This window comes from Prionailurus viverrinus, chromosome E1, assembly GCF_022837055.1.
Source record: "Prionailurus viverrinus isolate Anna chromosome E1, UM_Priviv_1.0, whole genome shotgun sequence".
NCBI classification, from domain to species: Eukaryota; Metazoa; Chordata; class Mammalia; order Carnivora; family Felidae; genus Prionailurus; species Prionailurus viverrinus.
The window spans coordinates 2,884,803-2,896,903 of record NC_062574.1 but is presented as its reverse complement, the minus strand read 5'-3'; the positions used below and the strand labels follow the sequence as shown (position 1 = coordinate 2,896,903).

At 63.2% G+C, this 12,101-nt stretch overlaps 1 protein-coding gene across 1 annotated transcript; it reads left to right on the top strand.

Annotated features, from left to right (window-relative positions):
* Positions 1-999: 999 nt before the first annotated feature.
* Positions 1,000-11,246, top strand: ALOX12B (arachidonate 12-lipoxygenase, 12R type). Its single transcript, XM_047833230.1, has 15 exons — positions 1,000-1,146; positions 2,200-2,404; positions 4,823-4,904; positions 5,044-5,130; positions 5,248-5,370; positions 5,636-5,739; positions 6,047-6,219; positions 6,442-6,585; positions 7,701-7,904; positions 8,119-8,205; positions 8,472-8,641; positions 8,866-8,987; positions 10,444-10,544; positions 10,717-10,887; positions 11,045-11,246. Exons 1-15 carry the CDS (start codon positions 1,000-1,002, stop codon positions 11,222-11,224), a joined length of 2,100 nt encoding a protein of 699 aa, XP_047689186.1. The 3' UTR covers positions 11,225-11,246.
* The last annotated feature ends 855 nt before the right edge of the window (positions 11,247-12,101 follow it).

Here is a 12,101-nt window from a genome sequence, read left to right as displayed (position 1 = left end):
AAAAAAACTGAAAAACAAAAGGGTTGCATAGTTTCGTCTGTTCTCAAATTTGGTGTCGATGGAATGATACAGCGTGTACCCTTTTGTGTTATGCCTGGCATCTTTCACTCAATATAATCTTTGCGAGATTCATCACCGTGGTTTGTTCTTCTTCTTTTTTTTAATTGCGGCGTAGAATCCCGTAATGATTAAACTACAGATTACATGCCCACCCCTTAGTGTATTTCTTGTGCCCCCAGTTTTGCTCTGTCAACTATCTATGTTTGTATGCCCCCCCTCCTCCCCAGCGGATCCTGGCCCTGCAAAGAGCGACAGACACCCTCTCTCCCTCCCTGATCACCTCTCTCTGGAGCTTCTCTGTGCCCTAGCGGCCCGAGGTCAAGGTCGGCACCTGTCACCCTTTCTCTCAAGGGCGCTGGGGCAGGAGGATCAGTTAGCCTTCCCCTCTGTGGCCACAGCCTGCCCTGTGGCCCGAAGAGGAACGGCCAGGCAGCAGGCCCGTTGGACGGCGAGTTTGTGCCGGGCCCCGTCCCCTCGCTTCCCCCCGCTGGGGGCCCCGGAACCAAGGCTGGTAACCCCGTTGCCCATGGGTCTGCTTGGCAGGGGTGTCTTGTGCCGTGGCCCATGGGGGCGGGCAGAAGGAAGGCGCTTATTAGGCTGATACAGATCTGGGGGCCCCGCCCAGCCCTGTCCCCTAACTTCCCTGGGGCCCTGGCGCAGGCTGGACTGGCTCCCCCGCCCCGAAGCCTCCTTCATCCAGGGCGTCTTGGGTCCGCCCTCTCAGAAGCAGGCCCAGCGCCCTGCCGGCCCGGCTCCCAGCGCGCAGATCTGGGCTCCGAGCTGCCCTGGGGGCCAGACGTCCTTGCCTCACCTCTCCCTCTCGGGAGGCTGGCCCCGTCCACGTCTCCCCGTCTGGCTTCCCCTGCCTGGTCTGGGCCCCCGTGCGGCCCCCGAGGAGTCTGGACTCAAGCCCTCCCTCCTGCCTCCTGAGGAGTAGCCATGGCCACCTACAAAGTCAAGGTGGCCACGGGTACCGACCTCTTGTCGGGCACGATGGATTCCATCTCGCTGACCATTGTGGGGACCCAAGGAGAGAGCCACAAGCAGCTGCTGAACCATTTTGGGAGAGACTTTGCAACTGGGGCGGTGAGTATGGGCATGTGTGTGTGTGCATGGGTGTGATTTGTGAGTCTGTGTGTGGTGTGTGTATGTAAGTGTGTGTGATGTGTGTGAGTGTGTATGTGTGTGGCATAGGAGTGTGTTTGGGGGTGAATGTGTGTGTACGTGTGGTGGGGGGGGGCTCTGAAAGTTCCCAAGGGCAACTCCAGATGCCTTCCCCCCTCCGCCCTCCCCCCAGACCTGGCTCCCAGGGGTCTCTGCTCTCTGGGCCATCCTGCCTCATCCCCGGTCTGTCACCTCCCGCCCCTGTGTGGCCATTTCTCCTCTCTCCCTGCCTTTTCTCACCTCTTCTCGCTTCCTCTCTATCACTCATCCACACCCCTCGTCTCGGCCTCCCCCCCATGCCTCTCCCTCCCACCCTTACTCTTCCTAAGGTAAGTTCCATCATAACTGGCTTAAATGCACATTGGATTCTCTGTGGCTTAAAATGGCATCAGACCAGCCTGTCCAGCGGGGCCCGCCTGCTCCATGATGGGAGACACCCTTTGCTGGTCCCTCAGCCCTGATTCCGAGTCAGGTCCAGCCACCTGCCTCTACATCCTCTTAATTGGGCACTCTGTCTATGTGGCCGCTTCTGTCTCTCCACATCTTCATTGACAAGTAGGAGCAAAGGGGGCTGGCGGGACCACCTCTGCCTCGCTCTAAGCCTGTAGGAGGTCTGGGGGCCCTGGACCCCACCTGGACCCCTTTGGGGTCCACCCCCTGGGGGGCCGCATGGCCTCCTGCAGCCTCAAGTGGCTGAGGAGGGCGGGAGGGTGGGACCTGGGGAGGGTGGCTGTGGATGGAGGGGGGGGTATCCTTCCTGCTCAGCCCTGGGTAGAAGGGCCCAGCAGGTGACGGGCCGACTAGGACTGGGGGGAGGAGAAACCAGATCCCGATCGAGTCGTCCCAGCCCAGCGCGGTGAGCGCGGCACCCCCTCAGCAGAGCGGAGCCTGGGTGAGGGCCCAGATCGGTGGGCGGGAGGCCCGAGGGGCCGGGGGCCAGTCCTGCCCGCTCACCCGGCCCTGTGCCCTGGCCAGGTGGATGAATACACCGTCCGGTGCCAGCAGGACCTGGGGGAGCTCATCATCATCCGCCTGCACAAGGAACGTCACTCCTTCTTACCCAAAAACTCCTGGTACTGTAACTACGTGCAGATCTGTGCGCCCGGCGGCCGTGTGTACCACTTCCCCGCCTACCAGTGGATGGATGGCTACGAGACCCTGGCGCTCAGGGAGGCCACAGGCAAGCCCTCGGCACCCCTCCCGGTGCCGCCGGGCCCCTCGCTCCCACCTGTCACCCGCCGGGCCCCCACAGGGACTCCCGGGAACACCTGACGCTCTCGCGCATCACCCTGGGTCATGGCCGCCGCGGGGCCCAGCGCCGGGCTGCAGCCTGCAGGGACAGACAGGAAGGAGGTTGGGCCCACCCTCAGGGTCTCAGGACCCCAGGTCCGGGCTGAGACAAGCGTGCTCCCCATTAGCTCCCCCGCAGTCCTACCCCTGACTCCCGCCACTGCGGAGACCTGTGGCTGCGCTGAGTACGGGCCTCGGGTGCCCTGTCCGTGCCACGTGCCGTGTCTGCCGCTCCAGAAAGACCCCCCCGTGACTCCAGCGAGGTCCGTCCCTGCAGCAGGAGGCCTCGTCACTCTGATGGGGAGGCCCCATCGCCCCAGCTGCTGCACGTTCTGTCAGGAAGCCGTGTTCGCTCAACACGTCTCCACAGGACAGAGCGTGAGGGTCTGAACCTTGTCATAGGAGCCCTGGGCGTCTAACTGCGCATTTTGTGGACTTGAGGGGATGTCCTATGGCCCCAAAGGCCTCCCTACCACCCCATTAGGACACCTTATATCTCTAGCAGGGCTCAGTGCTGCTCCAGAAGCCCCCCCCCCCCTTCCATCAAGGCTCCATCGTGGCCCAGCACGAGGCTGGGTTTTCCCTGGTGCCTGGTCAAGGCCGCCGGGCTATTCTCCCAGTCACTCGGTTACTGCCCTGGAAGAGGGACAGGGAGTGTCTAAGCTCCTTGCGTCCACCCCCTGCCACCGCCCTTGTCTGGTGGCCTTGGCTCTGTTTCCTGATACGCGGCTGCTACATGGGGACTACAGGCTTGTCCTCTTCTGTCATCTTGGCCCCACCGTCCCAGCTTCTGTCTAGCCTCCCTCAAAGTGGACAGGAGGGCAGGGCACAGACATGGGGGGCGGGCGGGGGCTTGGGTCTCTCCTCCCCCCCCCCCCCCCCCAGGCAGCTGATCACCTTCCTCCATTTCTCGTGTCCCCGGCAGCAGGGGCACTGAGCGAGCTGGGGAAAGAGGCAGGGGTGGGGGGGGGGGGGAAGGCAGGCCTGGGGGAGGGTGGGGAGGGCCAAGGGGAGAGCCTCACAGGGGGGCGGGAGCATCTTCCCGCAGCCATAGGTCTGAGTGCATGGAAGCAGGGGAAGGCCAGGAATGGGGCCGGGCGGGGCAGCCTCGGGGAGAGCAGGGCGGGGAGGCCTGAGTCACTGGCTGGGCCCCTCACCGGGGGGATAAAGCCGAGCTGGGTCTCCGGGTTGGACACTGTCCACCCAGAACACGGCATAAGCTGAGGGACGTGGAGGAAGGGGAGGGTGGCGAGGAGGGCCTCACGGGAAAATGATGGGGCTGCTGTGTAGAAACGTGCCAGCCTGGGACTACCCGCCGGGACGTCCGACAAAGTTCGGAGCCCAGCTGACCGTTTCCTCCTTGTAAAATGAACACGCCGATCTGGTCCCTTGGCTGAAACTTTTGGGGCCAGGGGTGTTTTGAAATTCAGATTTCATTTAGAGCATGTGCGCACATATGCATCTATACCGATATATACCATTCACACGCTCCATACGTTATGCCTTACATCCATAGGCGCATCCCCTAGTCAAACATATGAATATTTCTGCAGCCAAAACTATGGATAGTTACACCAAGTGAGTTCAGTTAAAGACTGTGTAGAGCCTCGGGTTCTGCCCACCAAGGTATTTGTGCCTAACTTGTGGAAAAGACGAAGCTGATTTCTACGGTCTTTTGGACTTTGGAATTGTGGAAACTGGCTCTCCGGCCTATACAAAGAGTCACCTGCCTTGCAAGGTTGTCCCTGTGTGGATTAAATTATGATTGCTTTTTAAGTTTATTTATTTTGAGAGAGAGTGATAGAGAGCAAGTGGGGGAGGGGCAGACAGCGAGGGAGAGACAGAATCTCAAGCAGGCCCTGTGCTGTCAGTGCGGAGCCCGGGGGGGGGGGGGGGGGGGGGGGGGCGGGTCTTGAACTCACAAACCGTGAGATCATGACCTGAGCCCGGATTAGGAGCGGTCGCTTAAGCGACTGAGCCACCCAGGTGCCCCTGGATTACATTATTAACAGAAGTAAAGTGTTTACAAAGTGCCGGGTACGTAGTAAGCCCTAAATAACTGTTCTTCAATAGCGTTTTAGTCGGTCCAGAAAACGGACCACCCAGCTTCCTAGAGCGAGGGGGCGGAGGGTGGTCCTTGATCCTCTCCTCTGAGTTTTTGGGAGGAGACACGCGCCCCCTCTTCCTGGGTAAACCTTCCCATTCCTGGTCTGGGGCCCCAGGGCCAGTCTAGAGGGCTGGAGCTGAATTCGGATCCTTGAAATGGGCGGGGGTCAGACCCTGAGCCTCCTCTTTGGTCTCCCGGCAGGAAAGACGACAGCGGACGACACGCTGCCGATCCTCCTGGAGCACCGCCGGGAAGAGATCAGAGCCAAACAGGACTTCTACCAGTGAGGAGAGGGCGACCGGGGCTGCGGGAGGTCAGGGGGTGGTGGCGGTGAGGAGGGCGCGGGGCGATGGCTTGGCCTTCGGCCCGGCTTGGTGCATGCGCATCAGGGCCCACAGTCTCGGCTTCTCTCCGCACCGCAGCTGGAGGGTCTTCGTTCCCGGCCTACCCAACTACGTGCACATCCCCAGTTACCGCCCGCCTGCGCGGAGAAACCCCAACCGGCCTGAGTGAGGACCCGAGGCTGCCCTGGGGCCCCTTCCGTGGCTGACCCCTGGGCTCTGCCCCCTCCACCTCCCCCGGGGCTCCGCAGGTGCCAGGCCCCAGCCCTGCACTCTCTCCCACAGGTGGAATGGTTATATCCCCGGTTTCCCGATTCTCATCAACATCAAGGCCACCAAGTTCCTGAACTCAAACCTCCGCTACTCCTTCATCAAGACGGCCTCGTTCTTCTTCCGCCTGGGGCCCATGTGAGTGTGAGCGAGTGAGGGGTCCCCGTCCCGGCTCCGCGCCCGCCTCCACCGCAGCCCTCCCCCCCCCCCAGGAGCTCGCGACAGATCGCCATCCGGGAGGGCAGAGAGCTGAGAAGCCAGGCCCGGGGAGCCCGGGAGGTGGCGCCAGACCCCCGGCCGCAGAAGGACCTGGTGCTCTGGGCCCGGAGGCCAGGCGGCCAGGGGCCTCGGCGGGGCTGGCGGCTGCCTCTCTGAGCGTCTCCCCCTCGAACCCCGTCCCTAGGGCGCTGGGCTTCAAACTCCGCGGCCTGGTGGACTGCAAGCAGTCGTGGAAGAGGCTGAAGGACATCAAGAAAATTTTCCCTGCCAACAAGTCCATCATCTCCGGTACGAGGGGCATCGCGCACCGAACCCGGGGAGCGCCGCGGCGGGAGGAGCGGCGGGCGCGCGCTGGAGGCGGGACGCCCGTCGGGGCCGCGGGAGGCGGGCCGCGGGGGTGAAGCCGAGGCCGAGGGGACCAGAAGGGCGGGCGCGCCCCCTGGCGGCCTCAGGGAAAATGCCGCCCTGGGCGCCTCCAGCCGCTCAAGCGGAGGCTGGGGGCTTCTCTGGGGTCCCCGATCTTCCTCTGTCCAGGGCCTCAGCCCCACGCTTCTCTGTCCCTGAGGATGACTTGGTACCGTCTCCCCCTCCCCAGAGTACGTGGCCGAGCACTGGACAGAAGACAGCTTCTTTGGGTATCAGTACCTCAACGGCATCAACCCAGGCCTGCTCCGCCGCTGCACGCGGATCCCAGACAAGTTCCCCGTCACGGACGACATGGTGGCCCCGTTCTTGGGCGAGGGAACGTGCCTGCAAGCGGAGCTGGAGGTGAGGCCCCATCCGGAGGGGATCCCTGGCCTCCCCGTCTCTCCCCACCCACCTTTGCTGCCCCCAGAGTGCCCTCCGCTCCTGCATTCTCCGCTCCTGCATTCAGTTGGTCTCTGGCCAACCCCTGCCCCCTGGGGGCGCGGGGCACTCCGCACCCAAGGCGTGAGTCCCAGGTCCGGCGCGTTGGCGCTCACCTGCCCTCCCCTTTCGGCCCCCTTCCAGAAGGGGAACATTTACCTGGCCGACTACCGCATCTTGGAAGGCATCCCCAGCATCGAGCTCAACGGAAGGAAGCAGCATCACTGTGCCCCGCTCTGCCTGCTGTACTTTGGCCCAGAAGGGAACATGATGCCCATCGCCATCCAGGTGCCTGTGGTGCAGGCGGGGGGCCGCTGTGTGAGCGTGTTGCCAACGCGAGAGCCTGGTGTGTGGCCCTGTGTGTGGGCCTTGGACTGAGGCCCCGGTGGCCCTACAGACCACTGGATGCTTGTATGCCGGTGCACGAACTCGGGTCTCTGGGCGTGCACTTGTGTGCAAGTCCCCGTGCGTAGAATGGGCACACTGGGTGTGTGCGCACAGAGGTGACCAGACGGGGATGTGCTTGGTTGTTCAAGCTTGTCTCTTTGGGTCCAGTCATCCATTTGCTCGATAAGCCAACACCTGCCGTGGGCCAGCCCTCTGCTGGAAACACTGAGCTAATCAGACGTGGCCGCTGCCTTGAGAGAGAGTGGCCTGGCAGGAAAGGGAACTGAGGTACTATGTTTCCAGGGGCCTCCACCAGCATCATGTCCAAATTAGAAAAAGACATCCCTCAGGGGAGGGGGGTTCAGCCAAACTCTGATGTTCCTGGCTCATTAGTGGAACAGCATAGGCTAGATTCCGGGGACTTCCTCTGCCCCAGGGGCTAGGTACCCTTGCGCAGTGCACAACTCCTGCAGCTGAACAGGGCGACTGTGGGGTTGAAATAAGGGAGGCTTCTCAGGCAACTTGTGAGCTGCTTTTTCTTTTTCTTTTCTTAAGTTTATTTATTTTGAGAGAGAGAGAAAGAGCACAGGCAAGGGAGGAACGGGGGGCGGGGAGAGAGTCCCAAGCAGGCTCCGCACAGCCAGCACAGAGCCTGACCCGGGGCTCGAACTCCCGAACCAAGAAATCAGGACTGGAGCTGAAATCAAGAGTCGGATGCCTAACCCACTGAGCCACTCAGGTGCCCCTTGTGCTGCTTCTTAAGAAATGAGTGGGAGCTTCCAGGTGGGGGGGGGGAAGGCATTGCAGGCAGAGGGGACATCAAGAACAAATGGGAGGCAGGAGGAAGGGCCCTGGTGTGCTCAGGGGACCAGAGGGCCTTGAGTGTATGGAGTGGCATTTTTACCTCCTCCGGCTCTTCTCTGCCTCCTTCCTGCAGGGGGGGCCCGTGTGTGTGTGTGTGTGTGTGTGTGTGTGTGTGTGTCCTCACTTAACTCTCCCTCCTTCCCCGTCCCCAGCTCAGCCAGACCCCGGGACCCGAGAGCCCCATCTTCCTGCCGAGTGACTCGGAGTGGGACTGGCTGCTGGCCAAGACGTGGGTGCGCTACGCCGAGTTCTACTGCCACGAGGCCATCTCGCACCTGCTGGAGACGCACCTCATCGCGGAGGCCTTCTGCCTGGCCATGCTGAGACAGCTGCCCATGTGTCACCCTCTCTACAAGGTACGGCTTTGGCCCCGGGGGCCTCAGAAAGGCACCTGGCTCGCCAGCAGGTAGAGGGACTCCACTGAGACTCGGGGAGGCAGCCAGGGACCCCCAAGAGCGGGCTCGGGGTGGGGACTTCCTGAAGTCAGAGGGCATAGCGCTGCACAAGGAAGGGGGTGCCCCGTCCTCTGGGGGGTAACCGTGGTCCTCTCTCCTGGTCTGTCTCCCGTAGCTCCTCGTCCCCCACACCCGCTACACCATCCAGATCAACAGCATCGGGCGCGCCCTCCTCCTCAACGAGGGGGGGCTGTCTGCCAGGGTAAGACGTGTGCCCCGAGCCCAGCAAGGCACCTGCTACCCTGCCGGCCTTCGTGGGGAGACGAAAAGCCGAATTTCCCACTTGAGATTGGGAGGGGGCACGGCCGGAGGGGACCGGTTTACAGGGGTGCAGAGGGGGGTGCTGGCCCGGAGTGTGGGCATGCACGGGGCAGGGGCTGGAGGGGCATCGCTGGGCTGTGTGTGTGACAGGTGTGACCCTCAGCAGGGAGGCCCTGCCAGCCTCAGAGTCTGCCTCCTCCCCGACAGGGCATGTCCCTAGGCCTGGAAGGCTTTGCGGAGGTGATGGTGCGGGCTCTGTCAGAGACCACCTATGAGAGCCTCTACCTCCCCAATGATTTTGTGGAGCGTGGGGTCCAGGACCTGCCGGGATATTATTACCGAGACGACTCCTTGGCAGTGTGGGACGCGCTAGAGAGGTGAGGCCGGGCCCGCAGTGGGTGGCACTCGGGCGGACGCCCTCGCAGGGCGCAGGGAGCTTTTAAGGACTTGACCCGAGCCTGGGTCTGATGCTGTGTTTGCCCCACAGCACGTGCCCGCCCCCAGGCCTGGGGCGGCCAAGGCCAGGGCATCCTGGGGGAGGTAAGAAAAGTGGGGAGGGCAGGAGGAGGATCCAAACTGAGGCCTGCCCCCCCCCCATCAGGTATGTGACCGAGATCATCACCTACTATTACCCGTGTGACGCAGCCGTGGAGGGTGACCCAGAATTGCAGTCCTGGGTGCAGGAGATATTTAAGCAGTGCCTGCTAGGGCGTGAGAGCTCAGGTAGGGGCCCGGGGCCGTGGGATGGGCCCTCCCGGCTGGGCCACAGCAGGTCTTGTTGGGGACCGAGGGAGCCAAGTCTCGGACAGGCTGGGGAAGGAAACGTGGCTGCCCGTGGGTCCATGCGTGAACTCAGGGGCTGGGGGTGGGGGGCAGGGTCATCTCTGTGGACTGAGATACGGGGCATGAGCTCAAACAGGAAAGGCTGGAGCATGCTGGAGGTGGGGAGGCTGGGAGGGCCCAGGAGGGCGGGAAGGAACATCCTGAGGTCATCACTTGGGTACCACTCAACCAATATTCAGTGAGCATCTGTGATGCGACGACGCCGTGCTGGTGGCTAGGAGGCAAAGGGAAGGAGAGATACAGGTGCCTGCCCTCAAGTTCACGGTCTCCAGGGTGGGGTGCCCACTCAAGTACACGGGCAATTATACTACCTCGGGACTGCTGCAGGCGGGGCCGTGTGCGGGAGCCCAGGGGAGGCACCTAATCCAGGTGGAGGAGGGGCGGGGGGTGGAGGGAGAGCAGGGGGAGAGCAGCATGCTGAGATGCAACATCCGGGCTAACATCCGGCCAGGACCTGCAGGACGGGGAGGTTAGCCGGGAGGGGCTGGAGGGGGGGTTGAGGAGCTCTGGGTGGGAAGCCAGAGTGGGCAAGGGGGAGCACCGAGAGCTCAGAGGCCCCAGCTACTGCTCTGAGGGTGGGGGTTGGCCAGGCTCTCTGGGGGGCTGAACTAAGGCTGAAGCCGTGAGCGGGGGGACAGTCGCGGGCCCTGGTTCAGGAGGTTGGAATTACCCTGAACCCTAGAGGGAGCCCTGGAGGCGTCTGCAAGATCAGCTTAGTTTTGTTTTTTTTTTAAGTTTATTTTTATTTTGAGAGAGAGGGAGAGAGAGCGAGCGAGGGGGGGGGGGCGGGTAACAGGTAAGAGAATAAGAGAAGCTGGCAACTACATTGGGTGTGAGACCAAGGGCCAGGCTACTGAGAAATCCATCTGGCGTGAGTGCAAAGGTTCAGAAGAGTGTGTGTGTGTGTGTGTGTGTGTGTGTGTGTGTGTGGTGGGAGGGGACTGTGCTGAGTCAGGGCAGGAAAGCCAGGATTCTCCCAAAGCCTTTCCCCTCCTGAGTCCTGGGACCAGAGAGGCCCCCCTAAGGGAGCTGGAAGAGACAGGAGGGCCCGACCCCGGACAGGTGCCCGGAGCTGCTCCGGAGGACCTCTGGTCAAGGCCACTTGGGGCCGCCTCCCAAGGTGGTCTGGACGGGGGCGGGTGAGTGGGTAGGGGATTGGAGTTATGGTCACAGGAGGGCCAAGCGGGCGGGATGAGCGCCCCAGGGAGGTGGCAGCTTGGAGTGTGGGCCGGTCCCGCGGGAGCCGGGCCTGTTGGCGCCCTCTGCCGGCCATCGGGGACCAGGCGGGACTGACGCCGCCTGGGCGTCCCCGCGGCCCCCCCCCGCCTCCCCCCAGGCTTCCCTCAGTGCTTGCGAACAGTGCCTGAGCTGATCCGATATGTCACTATAGTCATCTACACCTGCTCCGCCAAGCACGCCGCCGTCAACACCGGGCAGGTACCTACGCCCCCCAGCCCCGGCCCCAACCTCAAGCCCAACCTCAGCCGTCATCCCTGGTCGGGCCTCCTCCCCGCCAAGTCCCAGCTTCCGTCCCTAGCTCAGTTGAAAGCCCCAGCGTCCCGGGGTGCTCTCTGACCCCCGCCTCCCCCCGCCGCTGCCCCACCTCCAGCTGGAGTACACCGCCTGGATGCCCAACTTCCCGTCGTCCATGAGGAACCCACCCATGCAGGCCAAGGGGCTGACCACTCGGGACAGCTACATGGACACGTTGCCGGATGTGAAAACCACGTGCATCACCCTGTTGGTGCTCTGGACCCTCAGCCGGGAGCCTGACGACAAGGTGCCCTGGGGCCGGCGGTGGGGTTCCCCCGGGGGGCAGGCGGAGGGAGGGCTGGGGGCTGGGGGAGGGGCGTCAAGGGGGGGAGGGGAGGGGCAGGCTGCGGAAGGCGGGGAGCCGGGGGCCGGTCGGTCGCAGCTGCCCGGTTCCGTGTCCGCAGCGGCCCCTGGGCCACTTCCCTGACATCCACTTCGTGGAGGAGGCCCCGCGGAGGAGCATGGAGGTCCTCCGCCAGCGCCTGGCCCGGATCTCGCACGACATCCGCCAGCGCAACAAGGACCTCCCGGTCCCCTACTACTACCTGGACCCGGTGCTGATAGAGAACAGCATTTCCATCTAGGGCCGCGCTCCCGCCTCGCCTCTCCTCGCCTGCACCCGTTTTCAAAAAAAAAAAAAAAAAAAAAAAAAAAATTGCCACTTCAAACGGCCGTGGGTCAGCCAGTGTGTGTGGCCATTCACGGAGGGTGCGGGGGGGGGGGGTGCCGTGGGGTGCGGGGGTGCAGGCTGCGGTGTCCCGGCGCCCACACTGCCGTGCCCTTCGCCGCGGGGTCCAGGTAGGCTCAGGGCGGCGCCAGGCCCCTCGTCTGCCCCCCACCCCCCACCCCATGTCCAGGCCAGGAGGCTCTGGAAGGGGGTGATGCCTTGCTGTCGGGGCTCCTCGGTGACATCCTGGGAGGTGACAAGGTGCTCTCGGGGACCGCAGCGGGAGAGCAGGCCGGGACCTCTGCACCCCATGAGATACCCCGGCCCTGTCTTGCAACCCAAAGCGATTCTGGTCCACCGTAAGTCCCCCTGCCTGGGGACCCAGACCACTGAGGGCCCCAGTTCCCCAGAATACCTACCCAAGGGCAGAGCACCACCTGCCCCCCCCCCCCCCCCACCTAGGCAGACAGATTCCCCCCCCAGACTAGTCCAACTTGAAACAAATTATGCATCCGCCCAGGCAAGAGACCACCCTGAGCTCAGCCTGCCGCTCAAGCCCGAGGGCCCTAAGCTCCACCTACTGTGAACCCGTGTTATACTAAACCACACTGCCAGCCACCATCTCACCCCAGGCTCTGCCCACCAAGGAGCCCAGCCTGCTCCGTGCGCCCTCCGAGTAACCTGTTGTCTCCAGGATCCCTTCCCCACCCACTCTTCTGGAAGCCGAGAACCGCCCCCCACTTCTTGCCCCCGCCCTGGGCCTTGCTTCGTTGCTGACATCCCAGAGGGGCACA

Excerpts from the sequence above, each read along its gene's own strand:
- ALOX12B (XM_047833230.1), top strand. The coding sequence starts at position 1,000 with ATGGCCACCTACAAAGTCAAGGTGGCCACGGGTACCGACCTCTTGTCG. Across the intron at positions 6,586-7,700 it reads TGATGCCCATCGCCATCCAG|CTCAGCCAGACCCCGGGACC; the intron begins GTGCCTGTGGTG and ends CCCCGTCCCCAG. Across the intron at positions 8,988-10,443 it reads GCTAGGGCGTGAGAGCTCAG|GCTTCCCTCAGTGCTTGCGA; the intron begins GTAGGGGCCCGG and ends GCCTCCCCCCAG.